General features: G+C 42.1%; 1 protein-coding gene across 1 annotated transcript in view; it reads left to right on the top strand.

The window, feature by feature from the left end:
- Nucleotides 1-27,311, top strand: part of fstl5 (follistatin-like 5) — a 267,906-nt gene that overhangs the window by 147,454 nt on the left and 93,141 nt on the right. Inside the window, exon 6 of the mRNA XM_063000647.1 lies at nucleotides 4,081-4,201. Coding sequence (XP_062856717.1) covers nucleotides 4,081-4,201 — 121 coding nt within the window. The remainder of the gene's footprint in view (nucleotides 1-4,080; nucleotides 4,202-27,311) is intronic.

Below are 27,311 nucleotides of genomic sequence, written 5' to 3'. Positions count from 1 at the left end.
TTACCTACAAGTATTGTACGGGTGGCACGGCGGCTAAGTGGGTCGTCTCACAGCAAGAAGGTCCTGGGTTTGGTCCCCAGGTGGGGGAGGTCCAGATCCTTTCTGTGTGAAGTTTGCATGTTCTCCCCGTGTCTGTGTGGGTTTACTTCGGGTGCTCCAGTTTCCTGCCACAGTCCAAAGACATGCAAGTGAGGTGAACTGGAAATACTAAATTGTCCATGACTGTGTTTGATATAACCTTGAGAACGAATTAATCTTCTGTAATGAGTAACTACCGTTCCGGTCATGAATGTAACCAAAAGTGTAAAACATGATGTTAAAATCCTAATAAACAAACAAGTATTGTACAGTAATACTTACATACTTCATTTTTTTTATAACGTACCTTGAGATGCTGTAATGCTTGACTTTCTGTTTGGGATTAATAAAGTGACCCATCCATCCATCCAATACCTTGTTGAAGCCTTAATAGCAGCTATTATGGCAGGAAGTCTTCTTGAATAGGTCTTTACAAGCTTTGCACACCTGGATTTGTGCAGTTTATCCAATTCTGCATGGCATATCCACCTACGTTCTGCCTAAGTTGACCCTAAGTGAGAGACACATTAATTCTATACACAAACACCACCAAGTTCTCTGGGTCCAAACTCTTCTAAAATAGACCGAAAGACAGTGGAAACATGTACTGTGGTCAGATGAGTCCACATTTTAGCTTGTTTTTTTTCTGTCAAGGTCTTCTTGCCAAAGACAGAATAGACCATTCACACTTATCAGCAAAACGTGCATTTACAAGATACACTATATTGCCAAGAGTATTCAGTCGTCTGCCTTCACACGCATATGAACTTGAGTGACATCCCATTCTTAATCCATAGGGTTTAATATGATGTTGGCCCACCCTTTGCAGCTATAACAGCTTCAACTCTTCTGGGAAGACTTTCCACAAGGTTTAGGAGTGCGTTTATGGGAATTTTTGACCATTCTATTAGAAGCACATCAGTCAGACACTGATGTTGGATGAGAAGGTCTGACTTGCAGTCTCCGCTCTAATTCATCCCAAAAGTGTTCTATCGGGTTGAGGTCAGGACTCTGTGCAGACAAGTCAAGTTCTTCCACACCAAACTCACTCATCCATGTCTTTATGGACCTTGCTTTGTGCACAGGTGTCCAGTCATGTTGGAACAGGAAGGGGCCATCCTCAAACTGTTCCCACAGAGTTGCATAAAATTGTCCAAAATCTCTTATTATGCTGAAGCATTAAGAGTTCCTTTCACTGGAACTAAGGGGCCGAGCCCAACTCCTGAAAAACACCCCAACACCATAATCCCCCCTCCACCAAACTTTACACTTGGCACAATGCAGTCAGACAAGTACCGTTCTCCTGGCAACCGCCAAACCCAAACTCGTCCATCAGATTGCCAGACAGAGAAGCGTGATTCGTCACTCCAGAGAACACGTCTCCACTGCTCTAGAGTCCAGTGGCGGCGTGCTTTACACCACTGCATCCGACACTTTGCATTGCGCTTGGCGATGTAAGACTTGGATGCAGCTGCTCGGCTATGGAAACCCACTCCATGAAGCTCTCTACACACTTGTCTTGAGCTAATCTGAAGGCCACATGAAGTTTGGAGGTCTGTAGCGATTGACTCTGCGGCGACCTCTGCACACTTAGCATCCGCTGACCCCGCTCTGTCATTTTACGTGGCCTACCACCTCGGGCTGAGTTGCTGTAGTTCCCAATCGCTTCCACTTTGTTACAATACCACTGACAGTTGACTGTGGAATATATTTAGTAGCGAGGAAATTTCACAACTGGACTTGTTGCACAGGTGGCATCACGGTACCACGCTGGAATTCACTAAACTCCTGAGAGCGACCCATTCTTTCACAAATGTTTGTAGAAGCAGTCTGCATGTCTAGGTGCTTGGTTTTATACACCTGTGGTGATGGAAGTGATTGGAACACCTGAATTCAATTATTTGGATGGGTGAGTGAATGCTTTTGGCAATATAGTGTATGTCATGATATAGGGGTGCAAATTCCACTTGCAGAACACGGTTGATAAAACACCAAGGTAAGCAAGCCTCTGTCCCAATGTTTTTGAGTGTGTGTGTGAGGTAGCATAGCAAGTATGAAGTGCCCTTTTCATACCCCTTTTGAAAAGGGCAGCATTATGCTCTCCTGACTACATATAAATAAATTACTAAAATTAAATAACTAAAAAATCATTTGTGAAGATGCAGTGTGAGGCGATTCTCTCTTCAGAGGCCGTGGCTATAGAAAGCTGCCCTTTAAACAATCACTTAAATGCAACTTTGCACTGTTGAGTTCCTGCATGCTGTGGTTTAAGGTCACTGAACATGATGTTTTCTCTTTATAAGTGAAAAGTCTTATGTTGACAGACTCAAGTGAAGTTGCTATTTATTATACAGTGCCCACAAAGATGGTATGTATAAACTAACCCTAAAGTTGGGAAAATAGAAACAAAAAATTAAATAAAATAGACTGCAATCTGTTGGAAAACCTTTTGACCTGTATTTAAAGCAACATTTTTAATGTTGCAATTAATCAGTAATATGTAATTAATGGCTACAACACATGTATGTATGTATGTATGTATGTATGTATATATATACACCGGTCAGCCATGACATTAAAACCACCTCCTTGTTTCTATACTCACTGTCCATTTTATCAGCTCCACTCACCATATAGAAGCACTTTGTAGCCCTACAATTACTGACTGTAGTGCATCTGTTTCTCTGCTTACCTTTTTAGCCTGCTTTTACCCTGTTCTTCAATGGTCAGGACCCCCATAGAACCACCACAGAACAGAGCAGGTATTATTTGGGTGGTGGATCATTCTCAGCACTGCAGTGACAATGACACGGTGGTGGTGTGTTAGTGTGTGTTGTGCTGGTATGAGTGGATCAGACACAGCAGCGCTGCTGGAGTTTTTAAATACCGTGTCCACTCACTGTCCACTCTATTAGACGCTCCTACCTAGATGCAAAGTCAGAGACGATCGCTCATCTATTGCTGCTGTTTGAGTTGGTCATCTTCTAGACCTTCATCAGTGGTCACAGGACGCTGCCCATGGGGCGCTGTTGGCTGAATATTTTTTGTTTGTGGACTATTCTCAGTCCAGCAGTGACAGTGAGGTATTTAAAAGCTCCATCAGCGCTGCTGTCTCTTATCCTCTCATACCAGCACAACACACACTAACACACCACCACCATGTCAGTGTCACTGCAGTGCTGAGAATGATCCATCACCAAAATAATACCTGCTCTGTAGTGGTCCTGTGGGGGTCCTGACCATTGAAGAGCAGCATTAAAGGGGGCTAACAAAGCATGCAGAGAAACAAATGGACTACAGTCAGTAATTGTAGAACTACAAAGTGCTTCTATATGGTACGTGGAGCTGATAAAATAGACAGTGAATGTAGAAACAAGGAGGTGGTTTTAATGTTATGGCTGATCGGTGTAAACATGCAGTACGTTGCTTGGCATTGTCTTGAAGAAACAATCAGGGATATTCTTGTAAAAAAGATGGAATGATAAAAAATGTATATGTAATGTCTAATGTTATCCAAGAACCAGTAAAACAGGTCTGCCATGAGTTAGATCACGAATGACACTGTCCACAATCAAAAGAGCTTCATACAGACCTATTTTTTTATTCATTAGGATTTTAACGTCATGTTTTACACACTTTGGTTACATTCATGACAGAAGCAGTTACTCCTTAAACATGATTTATCAAATCACAAGTTTAATGTCAAACACAGTCATAGACAATTTTGTATCTCCAATTCACCTCACTTGCATGTCTTTGGACTGTGGGAGGAAGCCGGAACTCCCGAAGGAAACCCATGCAGACACAGGGAGAACTCCACACAGAAAGGACCTGGACCACCCCACCTGGGGATCGGTCCAGGACCTTCTTGCTGTGAGTGCTACACACTGAGCCACCTTTCAGGGGGTACCACCTTTCAGGAGCCTCTTTCATGCAGTGAAACCAATTGCATTGTCAAGCTTCCTGAACTAATCACCATCCCTTCGCTGTTGTTGTCTTTAGGTCATCAAGCAGGAGGGTTTGAGTAATACAGCATCAGAGTGCACTCTGTTCGACCTGCTAAAATATAACGATGTCTCTGATGATGAGCACCTTACTAAGGATGAGTTCTACACTGCTTTTGGTAAGTATTGTCTTTAGATGAACTTATGTGCATGCTTAGGACTCAGGAACCCCATGAAATAAATGTTTGCTGTTCCTTATAAAATCATATTCACAACTATACATCACAGTGCGGGTTGCATAGTCTCTGTTGTTGCTGTGGGCAGTTTTATTCTTTAATCTCAAAGGGGTCTACTTTTATTTTTCAAACCTTCACCATTTATATAAAACAGAATGATAAAGTGCATGTGTCCTTTGTTTTGTTGTGCAGTACGCCTGAGGTATCAAGTTATAACCAATGGGGCAAGTTCACTCTGCAGAGGTTCAGATGTTTATAAAGCATTTCTCTGTAAATAAGTAATGAGGCATTTCTGCAGGGTCGGTAACCCCTGAAATGGACCAAAGGAAATAATGTTACTGCTTTAATACTACCCCTTGATATCAGCCACCGGTAAATAATTATAATTATAACCTGTTTAGTTTGACCTTTTAAAATGAACTCACAGTTAATTTATAGTTTATTTTAAATAACAGCAAAGAGATAAAAATGTCTCAGTTAAGTTACTCAATCAGTAGAGGTCAAAAAAACAAGTCACAGATAAAAAAAAAATCAGCAACTGCAATCATTAAGGAATCAGTGTTAAAAAATAAACACTATGTGATTTGGCTTTTTTTTTTTAAAGTTAGCAAATTAAAATTAGAATGAAATATGGACTTTGGCAACAAGCAATCAGCTCCATAATTATTGGCACCCTTGGTAATGACAAAAAAAAGAATATTGGTACTTTGAAACTCAATGCCCTTCATCAAGAAATTTGTTCCCTTAAACTTCACGTTTCCCCTAAACTCGGCATGTGTGCGACCGCCGTTTTATTCAGCGCTTGGCTTGAGCAGTGCGGTAAAACATCATTAAAGTGCGAATATGAGACGAATCTGCATTTGTGTGGAATAACCGTCAAATTCACCCTGAAAGCTCCACATGTATCTGTGTTTAGCTGGAGTTTCCTTACTGTTTCACATTTAAACTTGTGTTATAGCTCGGGGTTCTGAGAAATTGTAAGAATCAGCTTTTCCGAGAGAGTCTAAAACGCTTATCATTAAAAAACAAAGCTTAACGTATCTTAATGTATTAAACCATTAAAAATAATCTTTAAACAACAAAAAATGGTTTAGTATGAGTTCATAAATAGGCACTGGTCTATAAACAAATAAAAGGGATCGACCTGCCACTTCTGCTTCCACCAAAACAACAAATGTGCAGGTTGATACACAAACACTCTGAATAAACTACTGGCACTCACTAGTGCTAATGCACCGCAGCACCTCACCTGAACTGACCACTATAAAGCCATGCTCTCAGTTCAGTGTCAAGTGTGAGTCATTGTGCTTGAGACAGATGGTAATGCCTTGAGAGACAATAGAGGATCTCCCTAAAACTAGTAAGAAAATACTAGAAAGCATTGCAGTGTTAAGGGTATCTGTGGGGGTATGTCTTTCCTAATCTTTTCTCTCTACAGTCTACTTCAGGGAGAAGCATTGGTCTGTGATTGACTTGTGGCACATTGGTGGATTGAGTAGCTGGCTCACCATGCTCAATTGCAGTTTCACTTTGCGTCCTCAGTCCTTACTTAGTTTTACTCAGTTAATCCTTTCTGTTTTATTTTCCTCCCGGTACTAACTAACTAACTAACTAACTAGATAGATAGACAGACAGACAGACAGACATAACTATGTACTCTAAGTATCTTTTAGGCACAAGATAGTACTCTAAGTATCTTTTAGGTACAAGATAGATAGATAGATAGATAGATAGATAGATAGATAGATAGATAGATAGATAGATAGATAGATAGATAGACTCTAAGTGTCTTTTAGGTACAAGATAGATATATAGACAGACAGACAGACAGACAGACAGACAGACAGACAGACATGACTATGTCTTCTAGGTACAAGATGGATAGATAGATAGATACACAGACGGACAGACAGACAGACACAGACAGACAGACTAATTGTCTTCTTGGTACTAGATAGATAGACAGACAGACAGAAAGTACAGAAATATGTACTCTAATTATCTTTTAGGTACTAAATAGATATACAGACATACCGTACAGAAATATGTACTCTAATTGTCTTCTAGGTACTAGATAGATAGACTACGGCTGGGCGATTTTCACGATGAATTTGGTTAATTCGCATGAACGTTTTCACCCGATGTTAGAAATGTGACAATCGTGATTGTTTACATACTTTATCTTTTAATTAAAATACTAACATGTCACGAGGCAGAAACTGACCAGATGCTCGCGGAATATAAATCAGGGAAAGTTTAATATTAAAGGGCAAAAACAGTCTACAAAATCAGGTAGAGTGCAAAACCAGAGGATAAACTAAAACAGTAAACGGAAGACAACAAGGATTATACACGGTAACGGTTAGATTCAGAAATAAGGAGCGCAAACACGATCAGCAAAACGAGACACAAACAGAGTTCAAATAAGAGTCACTGAATCAAACACAGCCGAACTGAATCACAACTCCGGAGCCGATGAGCGCGATCAGGATTGACTGACCGGGGACATCTGCTAGTCACGTGACAGTCCGTGGGAGCATGGGAATTGTAGTCTATATTGTTAGAAGCAGATCTTAAGACCTCCATCCACCCCCCCAGAGTCACAAGAGGACAAAATCAAAGCTGAGCAGAGTGATTACTTGATGCCCCCCCCCCCCCCCCCCCAGCCTAGATACTGATACAGACTCACTTCACTTCACAGACTCGTGTTCCTTTTAAGAAACCTGTAGAACTTTTTGTAGTTTTGCACTTTTCTTAATGTAAGGAGGTTCTGCTGCACAATATTTAAAGTAAGGGTTGTTTGTGAGCTATTCTTATAAAGGATATAGCTAATTAAGATTTCTATTTTGTTTTAATTATTTTTATATCGTTATTGTTATAAAGTTTGAGTCTCTTGAAATGATAATTATAGGTGGTGGTGTTACTATTTTTCACTTCTGCAGTCTTTTAAATTAAAATGCAAAAAAGAAAAGAAATGTAAGTCTTTTTTCAATTGCATTATACAAGAACAAAAAAATCGAAATCGTAATCGACAGTCGGTAATAATATTAAGATAATCGAGATTTTTTTTTTTTTGCAAAATCGCCCAGCCCTAAGATAGACAGACAGACAGCCAGTACAGAAATATGTACTCTAATTGTCTTTTAGGTACTAGATAGACAGACAGAAATATGTACTCTAATTGTCTTCTTGGTACTAGATAGACAGATAGATAGACAGACAAAAATATGTACTCTAATTGTCTTTTAGGTACTAGATAGACAGACAAACAGAAATATGTACTTTAAGTGTTTTCTAGGTAACAAATAGATAGACAGACAGACAGATAGAAATATGTACTCTAAGAGTCTTCTAGGTACTAGATAGACAGACAGACAGAACTATGTACTTTAAGTGTGTTTTTGGTTGCTCTAAATGACCCCCCAGTGTGATTAAGTAGGTGACAGAGTGAGTATGCCGTGTCCTGCATTAGCAGCAGTAGGATTGGCACCCTGTCCACAATGTGTTCCTGCCTTGTGCCCAGTGTTTCCAGATTTGCTCCAGATCCACCGTGACCCTGATCACAATAAAGCAGATTCTATAGCAGAACTTATAAATATTATTGATTCCCACGAGTGTTGGAGTGAATAAAAAAAGGTAATATTGCGAGATGAGTGAGCACAGCTTCTGAGATCGGATAAGTAACAAGTTTCTCTCCCTAATTGCCTGATCTCTCTTCTCATTTTCTGCTTCAGTCTCATCCTCTACTGACATTTTCAATTCACAATTCACTCAATATCCACAGCCACCCCAGCAGCACGGGAAGATTTTAATAAGTTCAGAACATCTGAGAAATGAAAATGAAGGAAAAGAAGAAAAAACACATAGTGGAAAATTTTGTTCTTTTCTTCTGTTGGAGGTAAAGACATGCGCAGAATATTCTGTGGGATCAGGAATGGGTTTGTTGTAGACCTTTATGTGAAAAATATTAAATAACCAACATTATTTTGAGCCTTATTTAATTTTCACAATACTATATATACAGTGTATCACAAAAGTGAGTACACCCCTCACATTTCTGCAGATATTTAAGTATATCTTTTCATGGGACAGCACTGACAAAATGACACTGACACAATGAAAAGTAGTCTGTGTGCAGCTTATATAACAGTGTAAATTTATTCTTCCCTCAAAATAACTCAATATACAGCCATTAATGTCTAAACCACCGGCAACAAAAGTGAGTACACCCCTTAGTGAAAGTTCCTGAAGTGTCAATATTTTGTGTGGCCACCATTATTTCCCAGAACTGCCTTAACTCTCCTGGGCATGGAGTTTACCAGAGCTTCACAGGTTGCCACTGGAATGCTTTTCCACTCCTCCATGACGACATCACGGAGCTGGCGGATATTCGAGACTTTGCGCTCCTCCACCTTCCGCTTGAGGATGCCCCAAAGATGTTCTATTGGGTTTAGGTCTGGAGACATGCTTGGCCAGTCCATCACCTTTACCCTCAGCCTCTTCAATAAAGCAGTGGTCGTCTTAGAGGTGTGTTTGGGGTCATTATCATGCTGGAACACTGCCCTGCGACCCAGTTTCCGGAGGGAGGGGATCATGCTCTGCTTCAGTATTTCACAGTACATATTGGAGTTCATGTGTCCCTCAATGAAATGTAACTCCCCAACACCTGCTGCACTCATGCAGCCCCAGACCATGGCATTCCCACCACCTTGCTTGACTGTAGGCATGACACACTTATCTTTGTACTCCTCACCTGATTGCCACCACACATGCTTGAGACCATCTGAACCAAACAAATTAATCTTGGTCTCATGTCCTTTGTTGACATGTCTTCAGCAAACTGTTTGCGGGCTTTCTTGTGTAGAGACTTCAGGAGAGGCTTCCTTCTGGGGTGACAGCCATGCAGACCAATTTGATGTAGTGTGCGGCGTATGGTCTGAGCACTGACCGGCTGACCCCCCACCTTTTCAATCTCTGCAGCAATGCTGACAGCACTCCTGCGCCTATCTTTCAAAGACAGCAGTTGGATGTGACGCTGAGCACGTGCACTCAGCTTCTTTGGACGACCAACGCGAGGTCTGTTCTGAGTGGACCCTGCTCTTTTAAAACGCTGGATGATCTTGGCCACTATGCTGCAGCTCAGTTTCAGGGTGTAGCCTTGGCCATCTTCATGTAGCACAACAATTCGTCTTTTAAGATCCTCAGAGAGTTCTTTGCCATGAGGTGCCATGTTGGAACTTTCAGTGACCAGTATGAGAGAGTGTGAGAGCTGTACTACTAAATTGAACACACCTGCTCCCTATGCACACCTGAGACCTAGTTACACTAACGAGACACATGACATTTTGGAGGGAAAATGACAAGCAGTGCTCAATTTGGACATTTAGGGGTGTAATCTCCTAGGGGTGTACTCACTTTTGTTGCCGGTGGTTTAGACATTAATGGCTGTATATTGAGTTATTTTGAGGGAAGAATAAATTTACACTGTTATATAAGCTGCACACAGACTACTTTTCATTGTGTCAAAGTGTCATTTTGTCAGTGTTGTCCCATGAAAATATATACTTAAATATCTGCAGAAATGTGAGGGGTGTACACACTTTTGTGATACACTGTATATACATACACACTGATCAGTCATAACATTTATTTATATATCCAGCCAACAGCGCCCCGTGGGCTGCGTCCTGTGACCACTGATGAAGGTCTAGAACAGGGGTCCCCAATTATTTTTTCTCAAGGGCCACATTCAACTATCATCGCAAAGGCAAGGGCCAGTGAGTTGTTTTTGTTATTATTATTATTATGTAATTAGGTAGACCTAACTGCAGTTAACTGATCTTATTCACCATTCAGTGGGAGAAGTGACAGCGGCAGGTTGAAACAAGAGACCTGAAGTTGACCCGCTGCCAATACGTCACTGGTAAAAAAAAAACTTATCTAACTGCTCGCAAACCCTCTGTGTGGATACAGTGCATGTAAGTCGTAAAACATGGCCAATGCTAAAAAACTAAAAGTTGATCATGAAAATAGACAATTCAGTTCTGTGTGGACCGAGGAGTTTCGTTTTATTTTACCGAGTCATACAAATGCTAAGCCGACTTGCTTAATATGCTCCCAAACTGTAGCAGTCTGCAAGGTGGCTAATATAAAATGGCACTTCAAAGCACGTCACAGCAGCTGTAATGACACCTTCCCGGCAAAATCAGAGAGTCGAAAAGAAAAGATTGCAAATTTGATTGCTGCCTACAAGGCTTCTTACCTTTCGCTAAGTTCCACGACACATGCAAAGACGCTGCCGTTACATTCTCTTGTGCAGATGTAGTTTTACGACTTACATGCGCTGTATCCACACAGAGCTTGCAAGCAGTTAGATACGGGTTTTTTTTAACCAGTGACGTATTGACGTATTGGCAGCGGGCCATCGGTTAAACTTTTGCGGGCCGCCTATTGGGGGAACCCTGGTCTAGAAGATGACCAACTCAAACAGCAGCAATGGATGAGCGATCATCTCTGACTTTACATCTACAAAGTAGACCAACTAGGTAGGAGTGTCTAATAGAGTGGACAGTGAGTGGACACTGTATTTAAAAACAGCGCTGCTGTGTCTGATCCACTCATACCAGCACAACACACACTAACACACCACCACCATGTCAGTGTCACTGCAGTGCTGAGAATGATCCACCACCTAAATAATATCTTCGCTGTGGTGGTTTTGATCATTGAAGAACAGGGTGAAAGCTGGCTAAAAATGTATGTAGAGAAATAGATGGACTACAGTCAGTAATAGTAGAAGTAGAAGTTCAAAGTGCTCCTATATGGTACGTGGAGCTGATAAAATGGACAGTGAGTGTAGAAACAAGGAGGTGGTTTTAATGTTATGGCTGATCAGTGTATATACTAAAATTTCAGTAGTAAACATTTAGAGACAATTGGTTGAGTTTAAAATTAGCATAATGTGTATTGAAAAAGCTAATGGAGCTCATATTATTGTCATATCCTAATATCTCAACTTCATTAAGTGTATTAATGGTTCAATATTTCATGCACATGTTGACTATCTTTTAACTTGCACAGTATTTTATTATTTATTTATCTATTCTTGTTAGAGGAGAAAAATGCTAGCTTCTAAGCCAGTGTGGGGGTTGTGAATGTGACGAAAGTCATAAAAACAATAGGGAATTGGGAGTTACTAAACTGAGAAAAAACTTCTGACACTAAAAATGCACATGTTTACTATCTTTTAACCTGCACAGTATTTTTATTATTTATTTATTTATTGTTTATCAGAGGAGGAAAATGCTAGCTCCTCAGCCAGTGTGGGTTTTTGAATGTGACAACTCCTAAAAACAGTAGGGAATTGGGAGAGTAAACTGTATCTAAAGTATAACTTCTACAGCCTCGGTGGGGTGATTTCTAATGACTTCAGAATGCTTTGCATATTTAAGCTAAATGAATTACTTTAATGGCTTTAAACTACAGTGATGATATATTTTCTCCCCATAACAGTGTAATATCACAAGGTTACTGTGTAATGACAATTAATTTCATGCTATTGAAATAAAACCATAATATCTGTTATTTTTATTCACAAACATAAACCTGCTCATTATTAAGCGTATTATGATATACTCAAAATCTTTGGAGGTATTTTATTAGCATCATATTAAATAGAATAAGAAGGATAGTGGGTCTGTGCAGTTCATTAAAGTCCATTCACACCAAACCTGACAAACCATCTTTAGAGATCTCACTTTGTGCACAGGGACACTAATGCTGGAGGAGGAAAGGGCCTTCACCAGTCTGCTGCCACAAAAGTTGTAATTGTATACACCTGTTAACAAAGGATATGGCTGAAACACCTGACCCCAATAATCAGAAGGGGTGTGTACATGTTTTCAGCTATACAGTGGCACCTTGAAACTCAACGTCAATTGGTTCTGGGAGTGGTGTTGAGTTTAAAAGGCATTGAGTTTCAAGGTATTTTTTTTCCCATAAGGATGTATGGGAAACCTGTTAATGCATCCCATGGAACTGCATATATTTTAGGCTAATGTAAAATAATGGGAATGTTTTTGGCACTTATACACTGAAAATAACACAAATGTAATATAAAACACTGAAATACAATTAAAAATAAGTGTTAAAAATCTGTGTAAAAATACGATTAAACCTGCACTTTACCTTCACTTCGTTATTGTTTCCTTATGCTTCTTAATCGTGGAGATGCTTTATCTTGGAATACTGTATTCCCTTTCAGTAAAGGCACATTCACATGAGAAGTGGCACAATATGTTAAGGGGGGGTTTCAAGTGAACCCGTAGCAGAGGGGAACCCAAACAATAGATGCACAAAAAGGTCAGAACCACAAGTAGGTAATGGGGCTTTTATTGGAATTAACAAAACGAAAGATAATACTAAATGAACCAAACAACGGAGAACACTGGGGAAGCGGCTGGGGCGGTACTGATGGTAGAAGGCGCAGGGTGTCTGAGAGGTGAACAGGGGGAGCCGTGGTGTTCATCCGGGTGTGCAGGAAGGTGTCCCAAGCAGTCCAGGGTCTGGAGGAACACGAAGAGGCAGGTAGGAGTGGAACCAGGACACAAGGAGCGAAGGAGCCAAAATCCAGGAGACGATAGGTAAGCCGGGAAGCCAGGTGGTGTGGGGATCGCTGGGCTGCAGACAGCAGGGGAAAAAACAACAAGGTTTAAAGGCTTGAATAGCAACAAGGTACTAAACTCACAGAGTAATGTGTAGTTCAGGAGTCAGACGTCACGGTACCGCGGTGGCAAGCAGACAATCTGGCGAAGAGCAGAGGAAAAGCCGGCGTTTATATGCAGTGGTTGATGAGGTGGTAAACGAGGCACAGGTGAGTAGAGTCCGCCCTCCAGCGATCTATTGGCTGGCTTCCGCAGCGAACTCCGGGAACAGTACCGCTCCAAGCCACTAGGGGGAGAAGGGAGCCAAACAGGAAAAACCAACGCAAACACTAACGAGAACAAAAACCCGACCGGACTAACGGGGAATAAATAAACGCGGATGAAAACAAAACGCCAAAACGGGGAAAACGAAAGTAAAAAGGTAAGAGCTGGGCGAATCCTAACAGTACCCCCCCCTCAACGGCCGCCTCTAGGCGGCCTACTGGGTCTATCAGGGCGTAGGCGGTGGAATTCTCGGATCAGGTTGGAGTCGAGGATAGCAGATCGGGGGACCCAGGACCGTTCCTCTGGCCCGTAGCCCTCCCAATCCACCAAGTACTGGAGACCTCGGCCACGCCTACGAATGTCCAACAACCGGTGAACCGTGAATGCTGGGTGCCCGTCGACGAGCCGGGAGGGTGGTGGGGGGTCGGACGGAGGGTTCAATGTGGACAAAGCCACTGGTTTAAGCTGGGAGATGTGGAAGGTGGGGTGGATGCGCATGTGGCGAGGGAGTTTCAAGCACACGGATGTGGGGTTTATGATGTTCTCGATGATGTAGGGACCAATGTAGCGGGGGGAGAGTTTCTTGGATTCAGAGCGCAGGGGGATATTAGTGGTGGACAGCCACACGGCCTGACCAGGAGCATAGGTGGGGCCAGGTCTCCGATGGCGGTCTGCCGAACGCCGGTTGATGTCCCGTGTACGGAGGAGGGCTGCCCGGGTGGTCTTCCAGAGCCTTCGGCACCTACGGAGATGGTGCCCAACCGAGGGAACTGCCACATCAGCCTCTTGCTCGGGGAATAGTGGGGGTTGATAACCTAGGGAGGCCTCAAATGGAGATATGCCTGTGGCGGAAGAAATCAGGGAATTGTGGGCGTACTCGACCCAGGCAAGGTGAGCGCTCCAGCCCCTGGGGTTGCGGGCGGCCATGCATCGTAGGGCGGCCTCCAGGCCCTGATTTGCTCTCTCCGCCTGCCCATTGGACTGTGGGTGGAAGCCGGACGAGAGACTGACAGTCGCTCCCAAGGCTTTGCAAAAAGTCCTCCACACCTGGGAGGTAAATTGGGGTCCACGGTCTGACACGATGTCTGCAGGGATCCCATGCACACGGAACACCAGATTGATTAGCATCTCGGCCGTTTGGAAGGCTGTAGGAAGCTTGGGCAGGGCCGCAAAATGCACAGCCTTGGAGAACCGGTCCACCATGGTTAAGATTACCGTATTCCCATTAGATTCCGGTAGACCAGTGACGAAATCCAGGGCTATGTGTGACCATGGGCGACTTGGGACCGGAAGTGGGTGTAGAAGCCCCGCAGGAGGTTGGTGGGAGGCCTTATTACATGCACAGGTGGTACAGGCAGCCACAAACTCCTTAACGTCCGTCTCCATGGATGGCCACCAATAATGTCTTTTTAAGAGCGACAGTGTGCGACCACTTCCAGGATGGCAGGCGATGCGAGATCCATGGGCCCATTGTAGGACGGGGGAGCGAGCTGTGGCTGGGACGAAGAGACGGGTTTGGGGTCCCGTCCTGGGATCTGGCTCCTGTGCCTGGGCCTCGGTGACGACCCGGCGAATGTCCCACGTGAGTAACCCAACGACTCGGCTGGGCGGAAGGATAGTTCCAGGGCAGGTTGGGGCTTCTTCTGTGGAGAACTGGCGAGAGAGAGCGTCCGGTTTGACATTACGCGACCCAGGCCGGTAGGTCATCGTGAAGTCAAACCGGCCAAAGAAAAGAGCCCATCTAGCCTGCCGAGAGTTCAGCCTCTTTGCCGCCTGGACGTAAGACAGATTCTTATGATCCGTCCAGACAACAAAGGGCTGAGCGGCCCCCTCCAGCCAGTGCCTCCACTCCTCCAAAGCCAGTTTCACAGCCAGCAGCTCACGGTCGCCGACGTCATAGTTGGTCTCGGCTGGGGATAGGCGACGGGAGAAGAAGGCACAGGGGTGCAAACGGTTATCGGGCCCCGCCCGCTGGGATAGGACTGCCCCTATCCCAGTATCAGACGCATCAACCTCCACAATAAACTGCCCGTCGGGGTCCGGTTGAATGAGAATGGGGGCAGATGTAAACAGTGCCTTGAGCCGAGAGAAGGCTTCTTCGGCCTCTGGGGGCCAGGTAAAGGGGATCTTGGTGGAGGTAAGGCGAGTGATGGGTGCCGCGACCTGGCTGTAATTGCGGATAAACCGCCTATAGAAGTTGGCGAACCCGAGGAAACGTTGGAGCTCCTTGCGCGAGGTGGGAGTTGGCCACTCGGTCACCGCACAAATCTTGTGGGGGTCGGCCCTGACCCGGCCACTCTCGAGAATCACCCCCAGGAATTCCACAGTGTCAGCGTGAAACTCACACTTCTCCGTCTTCACGAATAGTCTATTCTCCAAGAGCCGCGAGAGGACTTGGCGGACATGTGCTCCGTGTTCTTCCTGAGACCTGGAAAAGATTAGAATGTCATCTATGTACACAAACACAAACCGGTTGAGGTAGTCCCTGAGCACGTCGTTCACTAGAGCTTGAAATACCCCAGGAGCATTGCACAACCCAAATGGCATCACAAGGTACTCGAAGTGGCCCAAAGGGGTGTTGAATGCTGTCTTCCACTCATCGCCCTCCCGGATCCGCACCAGATGATAAGCGTTGCGTAGATCGAGCTTGGTGAACACTGTGGCCCCCTGCAGGGGTTCAAAAGCAGAGGAAATCAGGGGCAGAGGGTAACGGTTCTTAATGGTGATTTGATTAAGACCCCTATAATCAATACAAGGCCGCAGGGTCTTGTCCTTTTTCTCCACGAAGAAGAACCCCGCCCCCAGGGGGGAGGACGATGGGCGGATGATCCCGGCGGCGAGGGACTCGGAAATGTAGCTCTCCATCGCACTCCTTTCGGCACGAGAGAGGTTGTACAGCCGACTGGTAGGCAGTGGGGCGCCAGCCAGCAAATCAATGGCGCAATTATAGGGTCGGTGAGGGGGTAGGGACTGGGCACGGTCTTTCCGGAAAACCTCACGGAGGTAATGGTACTCCAGGGGCACGTTGGATAGGTCAGTGGTTACTGCAGGAGGAATGGCGCGAGCCTTGTCCCCAGGCTGTGGAATGGCTGAGACCAAACAGTTGGCATGACAGAAATCGCTCCAAACCACCACTCGTCCTAGGGCCCAGTCGATATGGGGATTGTGGCGCGCCAACCAAGGGTAGCCCAGGACTAGGGGGGTCTGGGGGGCCTTGATAACAGCAAAAGAGAGAGTCTCCCGGTGGTTTCCCGAGAGGACAAGGGTTAAAGGCGTAGTGCGGTGGGTAACCCGTGCAATGATTTGCCCATCCAGGGCGCACGCGGTGACTGGGGGATCCAGGGGTTGTAGGGTGCACCCTGTCTGGGCCGCCAGCCCCTCATCGAGCAGGTTGTCTTCAGCACCCGAGTCTACTAAGGCCTGGAGAGGGACCGAACAACCGTGCCAACAAAGGGTGGCCTGAATGCGGAGGTGGAGTTGCCTGGGTGGTGGGGGTTGCTGAAAGTTGCCCGCTAGTACCCCCACGGCTACTGACGGGCCACCTCTTTTGGCCGAGCAGGGCACGTCCGCAGAATATGGCCCGCCTGACCGCAATAAAGACATTGCCCGGTCCTGAAGCGCTGAGCCCGCTCCTCGGGGGCTAGCCGGGCACGCCCCAACTGCATGGGTTCAGGCTGTGGTGTAAGGGATGAAGGGGTACAAACAGAGCCACCAGGGGGCTCCAGGGGACTGGGCAGAACAAGGGGTAAATGAGACACAGGACCGGGTCTGGTCGTCTTTTCACGGCGCCGGCCACGGAGGCGGTTGTCCAGGCGGATCGCCACAGCGACCAGGGAGTGAAGGTCAGGACTATCCTCCCTTACCGCCAACTCGTCCCTCAGGGGATCGATGAGGCCCCTCTGGAAAGCCTCCCGAAGAGCCTCCTCGTTCCACCCAGAGTCGGCAGCCAAGGTCCAAAACTCAATCGAGTATTCAGCTACGGACCGGGAACCCTGACGCAGGGAAAACAGAATCCTAACACAATAGCTTTTGCTCTGGCTGTGCTGTTATTTCCTACAGAGTGTATCGACACACAAAGCTTAACGTGACTTATTGTACTAAAACAACGAGCGATAAATTTCATTAGTGGAGAGAACCTATGAGCAGTAATAATTAAGAAAGGTTTAGTGTTCATGTGTCATTCTTTTAATACATTAAGTCACGTTAAGCTTTTTTTTTTTTAACGATAAGCGTTTTAGACTCTCTTAAAAAATCTGATTCTTACAATTTCTTAGCACCCCGAGCTATAACACAAGTTTAAAAGTGAAACAGGAGGAAAAATCCAGCTAAACACTGATACATGTGGATGCTTTCAGAGTAAATTTGAATTTACACAAACGCAGATTCGTCTCATATACACACTTTGATGACGTTTTACTGCACCACTCAAGACAAGTGCTAAACAAAGTGGCTGTTTATATACAGGTCCTTCTAAAAAAATTAGCATATTGTGATAAAGTTCATTATTTTCCATAATGTAATGATAAAAATTAAACTTTCATATATTTTAGATTCATTGCACACCAACTGAAATATTTCAGGTCTTTTATTGTTTTAATACTGATGATTTTGGCATACAGCTCATGAAAACCCAAAATTCCTATCTAAAAAAATTAGCATATTTCATCCGACCAATAAAAGAAAAGTGTTTTTAATACAAAAAAAGTCAACCTTCAAATAATTATGTTCAGTTATGCACTCAATACTTGGTCGGGAATCCTTTTGCAGAAATGACTGCTTCAATGCGGCGTGGCATGGAGGCAATCAGCCTGTGGCACTGCTGAGGTGTTATGGAGGCCCAGGATGCTTCGATAGCGGCCTTAAGCTCATCCAGAGTGTTGGGTCTTGTGTCTCTCAACTTTCTCTTCACAATATCCCACAGATTCTGTATGGGGTTCAGGTCAGGAGAGTTGGCAGGCCAATTGAGCACAGTAATACCATGGTCAGTAAACCATTCACCAGTGGTTTTGGCACTGTGAGCAGGTGCCAGGTCGTGCTGAAAAATGAAATCTTCATCTCCATAAAGCTTTTCAACAGATGGAAGCATGAAGTGCTCCAAAATCTCCTGATAGCTAGCTGCATTGACCCTGCCCTTGATAAAACACAGTGGACCAACACCAGCAGCTGACATGGCACCCCAGACCATCACTGACTGTGGGTACTTGACACTGGACTTCAGGCATTTTGGCATTTCCTTCTCCCCAGTCTTCCTCCAGACTCTGGCACCTTGATTTCCGAATGACATGCAAAATTTGCTTTCATCCGAAAACAGTACTTTGGACCACTGAGCAACAGTCCAGTGCTGCTTCTCTGTAGCCCAGGTCAGGCGCTTCTGCCGCTGTTTCTGGTTCAAAAGAGGCTTGACCTTGGGAATGCGGCACCTGTAGCCCATTTCCTGCACACGCCTGTGCACGGTGGCTCTGGATGTTTCTACTCCAGACTCAGTCCACTGCTTCCGCAGGTCCCCCAAGGTCTGGAATCGGCCCTTCTCCACAATCTTCCTCAGGGTCCGGTCACCTCTTCTCGTTGTGCAGCGTTTTCTGCCACACTTTTTCCTTCCCACAGACTTCCCACTGAGGTGCCTTGATACAGCACTCTGGGAACAGCCTATTCGTTCAGAAATTTCTTTCTGTGTCTTACCCTCTTGCTTGAGGGTGTCAATGATGGCCTTCTGGACAGCAGTCAGGTCAGCAGTCTTACCCATGATTGCAGTTTTGAGTAATGAACCAGGCTGGGAGTTTTTAAAAGCCTCAGGAATCTTTTGCAGGTGTTTAGAGTTAATTCGTTGATTCAGATGATTAGGTTAATAGCTCGTTTAGAGAACCTTTTCATGATATGCTAATTTTTTGAGATAGGAATTTTGGGTTTTCATGAGCTGTATGCCAAAATCATCAGTATTAAAACAATAAAAGACCTGAAATATTTCAGTTGGTGTGCAATGAATCTAAAATATATGAAAGTTTAATTTTTATCATTACATTATGGAAAATAATGAACTTTATCACAATATGCTAATTTTTTGAGAAGGACCTGTATACTGTATACCCTGTTTATATATATATATACCCTATATACCCTATTGTACCCTTAAACTCCACGTTTACCTTAACCCTTGTATTATGTTTCGGGTCAATTTGACCCATTTCAATTTTTGAGTTGACCAAAGTGCAGGTTATCCTTACTTTTTTTTCAAGATATTTTATGAGTTTTTCTCATCTAGGGTCATGAACTGCTGTGTAAAATCTGGACACTTTGATGTGTCGTGGAGTGTCTGCACAGAGTTTGTATACAAAGATGATGTTGTGGGTCATTTTGACCCAGACAAAAACAAGCTGTTCAAATCCAAAATAAACATGTCTCTTTGATATTTTTTATTTTGACTGCCTCTGAATAGCCATTCAGAACCAGGTGTGTGTGTGTGTGTGGAAGAGGGACTTAATCTCCCCTGTCATTGTCACTGTTTCCATGCCCTTTCTTTGAGAAATACACCAAAATGAGCTCCAAACAATTTACAGCTGAAGAAGTTTTATCGCAGCTTATGAACTGGGATAGTGATGTAGAGGAAGAGATTTCAGAGACGGAGGAAGAGATTTCAGAGACGGAGGATCCTTCAGAGCCAGAGGACAATGCTATTGATGATCCAGATTGTCAATTTTCCCACGATGAGGAGGATTCAGAGGACGAGTCTGCCGGTGTCCCTTCATCAGATGAAAACCAAGACACGCAACAATCGTCATCCACAGAGGGGGCATGGACATCTAAAGATGGTAAAATAAAATGGTCAACATCACCACACCAAAGCCGAGGCAGATTGTCATCTTCTAATGTCATCAAAATGACGCCTGGTCCGACAAGATTTGCTGTCACAAGAATTGATGATATTGAATCAGCATTTCAGCTCTTCATATCCCCACCCATAGAGAAGATAATCCTCGACATGACCAACTTGGAGGGGAGGCGTGTCTTTCAAGAAAAATGGAAGCCACTGGATCCAACTGACTTGTATGCTTACATTGGAATTCTGGTATTAGCTGGAGTATACAGGTCAAAGGGTGAAGCAACTGCAAGTTTATGGAATGAAGAGAATGGAAGGCCAATCTTCCGAGCAACAATGTCTTTGGAGACGTTTCACATGATCTCTCGTGTGATCCGATTTGACAATCGTGACACCAGAGCTGGTCGTCGCGAGAGAGACAAACTTGCAGCGATCAGAGATGTTTGGGATAAATGGGTCGAAATCCTGCCTTTATTGTATAATCCTGGCCCCCATGTTACTGTGGATGAGCGCCTCGTACCATTCAGAGGACGCTGTCCTTTCCGACAGTATATGCCAAACAAGCCTGCGAAATATGGCATTAAAATATGGGCAGCCTGTGATGCAAAATCCAGTTATGCATGGAACCTGCAAGTATATACTGGAAAGCCACCTGGAGGAGCACCTGAAAAGAATCAGGGAATGCGTGTGGTATTGGAGATGACTGAAGGGCTGCAAGGTCATAACATCACATGTGACAACTTCTTTACATCCTACCGTCTTGGAGATGAACTTCAGGAGAGAAAGCTGACTATGTTGGGAACAGTCAGAAAAAATAAGCCAGAACTTCCCAGTGAGATTCTGAAGATGCAAGAAAGACCTCTGCATTCCTCAAAATTTGTTTTCACAGAGAAAACAACACTTGTTTCTTACTGCCCAAAGACAAACAAGAATGTTCTTGTGATGAGCACAATGCACAAAGATGCATCTCTGAGCACGAGAGAGGACATGAAGCCACAAATGATCCTGGATTACAACTCCACCAAAGGAGGAGTTGACAATCTTGACAAAGTCATAGCAACATATAGCTGCCAGCGCAAGACTGCCCGTTGGCCCTTGGTGGTTTTCTACAACATTGTGGACGTGTCTGCTTACAATGCCTATGTGCTGTGGATTGAGATCAACCAGCAGTGGAATGCCAGCAAACTGTACCGACGTCGACTTTTCCTGGCAAAGTACTCGTCACTCCCAAGATCCAGAACCGGGCCAGGCCAGCTCGATCCCCAGCAGCTGCAGCTGTCATCGCAAAAGTCCAGGGCAGGGCATCTGACCAACCAACAATGGATCCTTTGGATATAGGTGCAAAGAAACGCAAAAGATGTCAAGTCTGTCCCTCCCGAGATGACAGTAAAACAAGTACCTGCTGTGTGAGGTGTAAGGAATACATCTGCAGAAAGCACACAATCACATTCTGTCCATCATGTGGGGAACACTGAAAATGTTGAACATTGAAAACCCAAAAAAAAGGGTTTGTGAAGAGGGAAAAATTTAAATCAGTTCTTTTCAGTTTGTGTCTTCTTAAATTGAAATTGAGTTATTTAATATAGAGTTGAAATTATATATCTCTTCTTCTCGTTTCTTCTAAATGTTTGTATAATTTAAAAGAAAGTTCTTATTGGTTTAACTTCATTTTTGACTGTGTTGAGTGGATTTACACAATACGGGTAAAAATGACCCGCAACATAATCAATGTATTTTTTTCTCAACATAATACAAGGGTTAAACTCACCGTGTATATACTGTGTGTATATATATATATATATATATATATATATATATATATATATATATATATACATATATATATATACATACATAAAAGCTGAACACGGTGAGTTTAAGGTAAACGTCGAGTTTAAGGGTACAAATTTCTCGTTGAAGATTTTGAGTTTAGGGGACGTTGAGTTACAAGGTACCACTGTATTATGTAATTCAGAATGAATAGAAGATTGTATTTATTTATATACGTACTTATTTATTTATTTATTGATTAATTTATTGGAGTGGTTTCTTTCGAAGGGGACAGCTTAAACACATTTGTACACAACCAAAAATATGTACTGATGATACTATGTATCTATAAATAATGGTGGTGTGGAGCCTTTTGGGGAACGTCTTGTGTACCTTTAGTGTACATCATTTTAGTTGTACCTTACATGACTTGCAATGCTTTTCTTCTATAAAAATACACTGTGGGTATAAAATGTACCAATAGTAGCAGTAAAAAGATACATTTTACTACTTTCATGTCGGAGAGTAAAGTAAGGGAGCCCTTGTGAAACACATGACAACTAGCTATATAAGATGCTATTTGCAGGCAGGTATTTGACCATCAAGACACAAGAAAACAATCACGGGGCTATGTGGCATTCATTTGGAGATGAATAAGTTCCCCCTCTATATCTGTAAACGTATAGACTTGAGTGGCCAAACCCTGAATAGAGCCTGTTGTAATCAGTTACATTTCTTTTATAAAATTAGAGGTAAACAAGAGTTAGCATTTGGTTCTTTTTCAGCAAACAGGTGGGCAGCAACATTTTATACACAGCACAAAAAAATCTGTAATTGTACTGATTAAAACTAGATAGATAGATATTTCTGTGAGGATGACTTTATCTGCATTCATTGTTTGCATAATAAAGAGGTGCTGTCTGAGCTAATAACATTTTGTTTAGTTTTGTTAAATATTCAAGCTGTAGCTGCATTGTTTGTTGTTAGGCTAATGAATATTTCAGCCTTCACCCCCCTCCATACATACAGCAAAATTCATCTTTCTACAATTAGTTTTCCCAGTGGTGGGCTGTAAAACTTGGTCTGGACTTAATTGCATTTTAATTATGCCATTTATATGGCATAACATACTATGTTAGAGAAGATGCTCATTTTTCTTTCTGACAGGGATTAGTTTTTCTTCAGCCAGAGATGCATGCAAACAGGTCACATTGTTTTATTTATTTAGCATTTAATCTGGGCTGACAGAGTGATGTGGAGATGAAATAAACATCTGGGTAAATAGGCAGAGCTGATTGATTAGGCCAGGTTTATGTAAGTGAAAGGATTAAGGTGGTGTTGATTTGAATGATGCACTCTGTATTGTTTTGAGTAAAGCAGGGTTGGATCTATAGATTGCAGCTCTTTGTAAGAGGGTGATAGACCATGACGCCATAGAAAGTGCCAGTTTACAGAGATTTTGCTAGTACAAATTAAAATTTTACTATTAATACTACCACTACTATTACTATTACCACTATTACTATTACCACTACTATACTTAGTACTACCATTACTACTTTTACAACAATTACTGCAACTAATTACTAATTCTTCTGATACCGCACCTACCATAAATATTTGTACAACTACTTATACAAGTACTACTAACTACCACTAACATTGCTACTTTTACTACTTCTGCACCTATTACTGCCATTACTACTTCAACTAACTACTAATTCTTCAGATATCACACCTACCTTAAATATTTCTATAACTACTTATACAAGTACTACTAACTACCACTAACATTGCTACTCCTACTACTTCTGCACCTGTCATTACTATGATTATAATTACATTATGATTACTGTCATTACTACTTTTATAACAAGTACTAATATTGCCACTAACATTACTACTTCTACTAATACTACCACTAACATTACTACTTTTCCTAATACTACCACTAATATTACTACTTTTCCTAATACTACCACTAATATTACTACTTTTCCTAAATACTACCACTAACATTACTACTTCTCCTAATACTACCACTAATATTACTACTTCTCCTAATACTACCACTAACATTACTACTTTTCCTAATACTACCACTAACATTACTATTTTTCCTAATACTACCACTAACATTACTACTTCTACTAATGCTAACATTACTACATTTGCAACTACTACTGTGATTACTTCTTTTACAAGTACTTACAGTATATTACCACTAACATTACTACTTCTACTAATGCTAACATTACTACATTTGCAACTACTACTGTGATTACTTCTTTTGCAAGTACTTATATTACCACTAACATTACTACTTCTACTAATGCTAACATTACTACATTTGCAACTACTACTGTGATTACTACTTTTACAAGTACTAATACTACCACTAACATTACTACTTCTCCTAATACTACCACTAATATTACTACTTCTCCTAATACTACCACTAACATTACTACTTTTCCTAATACTACCACTAACATTACTACTTTTCCTAATACTACCACTAACATTACTATTTTTCCTAATACTACCACTAACATTACTACTTCTACTAATGCTAACATTACTACATTTGCAACTACTACTGTGATTACTTCTTTTACAAGTACTTATATTACCATTAACATTACTACTTCTACTAATGCTAACATTACTACATTTGCAACTACTACTGTAATTACTACTTTTACAAGTACTAATACTACCACTAACATTACTACTTCTCCTAATACTACCACTAATATTACTACTTCTCCTAATACTACCACTAATATTACTACTTCTCCTAATACTTCCACTAATATTACTACTTCTCCTAATACTACCACTAACATTACTACTTTTCCTAATACTACCACTAACATTACTACTTTTCCTAATACTACCACTAATATTACTACTTCTCCTAATACTACCACTAATATTACTACTTCTCCTAATACTACCACTAACATTACTACTTTTCCTAATACTACCACTAACATTACTACTTCTCCTAATACTACCACTAATTCTACCACTAACATTACTACTTTTCCTAATACTACCACTAACATTACTACTTCTACTAATGCTAACATTACTACATTTGCAACTACTACTGTGATTACTACTTTTACAAGTACTTATATTACCACTAACATTACTACCTCTACTAATGCTACTGCTAACAGTACTACTTCTGCAACTACTACTGCCATTACTACTTTCACAACAAGAAGTATTAATATTACCACTAACATTACTACTTCTACTAGTGCTACTGCTGACATTACTACTTTTTCAACTACTACTGTAATTACTACTTTTACAACAAGTACTATTATCAGTGACATTACTATCTCTGCTACTTCCTACCACTTGTATTACTAGTACTATTAATAATGACAACAATATGACTGCAACTAACACCAGTACTTCTACTTATTTTATCACAACTTAATGTAATAAACTTGTTATTTTTACTAACAACTTTTTACTAATATCACTACCATGACTCCTAACAAAACTACAATTACTACTACAACTACCACTATCATTTCTACTTCTACCACTACGACTACTGCTACCATTACAATTAATACTATTTCTACCACTGTTACTACTTCTAATACTACTAATAATGTCACTGCTATTACTTTCCCACTTTTACTCCTACTACTATTACTGCGACTTCTACTAATTCCTACCTCTGATTCCACTACTACAAAGACTACTACAAATACTACTGCTACTACTAGTAAAAGGTGTTTTTTTCATGCTGTTGCAACTTCTTATTAAGTGTTGTATATTTTCAACTTCACAATTTTTATTTCATTTTCATCAAATGCCTTATCCTGGTTAGGGTTTCTGCTGGTCAAGGCAGGAATAACCTGGACAGCCAATCCATCCTTGTACTGTTTGTTTAATAAGAACCCACTTACACTGTAGAAAGAAAAAATAAAACAGTCACTTTAACTTGTAATAGATGTCAAGATTGTTTGCTCAATACAGCTGGGGTTTATAACAACATTATGTACCGGGCTTGCATGCTAATCCTCTGAGTCTCTAGCGGCTTGTTGGGGAGGCGCAGAAGAGATCAGTGGAGCAGTTGTACAGTCTGTAAAATCAGCCGTTTTTTGCACCAGTCACTCACACTGATTGGATCTGGCCAACTTTTTTTTGCTTGTTTGTTTTAGTTTTCTTTTTTGTCCTCCTAAACCAGCTTTGAGATATTATAAAGATATTAATATAGCTCCAAATCAAAAAAAGTTGGGACAGTTTGAAAAATGCTAATTAAAAATGCAGTGTTTCTTACATTTACCTTGACTTTTATGTCATTGCAGACAGTATAAACCTAATTTTATAAATTAAATAATGATGAGATTTCAAACAGGTGATGTCAACAATGTACAGTATTTATGATTTGGTACAAAAGCAGTACACATTGAGGGCTTCGGCTTTGAATAGCAAATATGAGGGAAGTCATGTCAACAAATGCATGAGAAAATTATTGAATGTATCTCAAAGTTACAAATTATATGTACCTCAAAGAAAGATTGGAAGGGAATTGCACATTTCTCTCTCTACAGTGCATAATATCATTAAACTATTCAAAAATACTGGTGGCAAGGATGCAAGCCTAAGCTAATGACAAACATAAAATATATTGGGTTCATACTTTTTGCAATCAAATAAGACAATGTAAATGTAGGAAATATGTTTATAGATGCTAAATATGCTAATGCAAATCAACCTTCTGATAATGAAGCCGATAATAATGCCTCCCCAGTTGTCTGATATTGGAATTGGCTAAAAGCTTTTATGGCTGAAGCTAGTTAGCTTATCAGCCTGGATAGCCAGTCTGTTAACTGTCATTTATTTTATTTCATTTGCATGTTTTAACATCGCTTTATCCAGATCAGGTCCGTAGTGGATCTGGTTTCCCAGAATCATTGGGTGCAATCCAGTAACACACCCAGAACTGGACAGCAATTCATCACAGACCCACAACGCCCACAACGACATAGCCAATCATGTCTGTATGTAGATGCCTGACTGGACGACAACACCGCTTAGGATTGGAAGCTTTAACAGAGGGCTCTGTGCAGGCAGATTTTTCCACATCAAACTTGTCTCTACCATGACCCTATGGATCATCAGGACCACTACAGAGCAGGTATTATTTGGGTGGTGGGTCATTCTCAGCACTGCAGTGACACTGGCATGGTGGTGGTGTGTTAGTGTGTATTGTGCTGGTATGAGTGGATCAGACACAGCAGTGCTGCTGGAGTTTTTAAATACCGTGTCCACTCACTGTCCACTCTATTAGACACTCCTACCTAGTTGGTCCATCTTGTAGATTTAAAGTTAGAGACGATCGCTCATCTATTGCTGCTGTTTGAGTTGAGTTGGTCATCTTCTAGACCTTCATCAGTGGTCACAGGACGCTGCCCACGGGGCGCTGTTGGCTGGATATTTTTGGTTGGTGGACTATTCTTAGTCCAGCAGTGACTGTAGTGAGGTGTTTAAAAACTCCATCAGCGCT

The sequence above is a fragment of the Trichomycterus rosablanca genome, chromosome 8 (genome assembly GCF_030014385.1).
Source record: "Trichomycterus rosablanca isolate fTriRos1 chromosome 8, fTriRos1.hap1, whole genome shotgun sequence".
Lineage (NCBI taxonomy): Eukaryota > Metazoa > Chordata > Actinopteri > Siluriformes > Trichomycteridae > Trichomycterus > Trichomycterus rosablanca.
The sequence above is the reverse complement of the archived record's forward strand: the minus strand, read 5'-3'. Positions and strand labels throughout refer to the sequence as shown.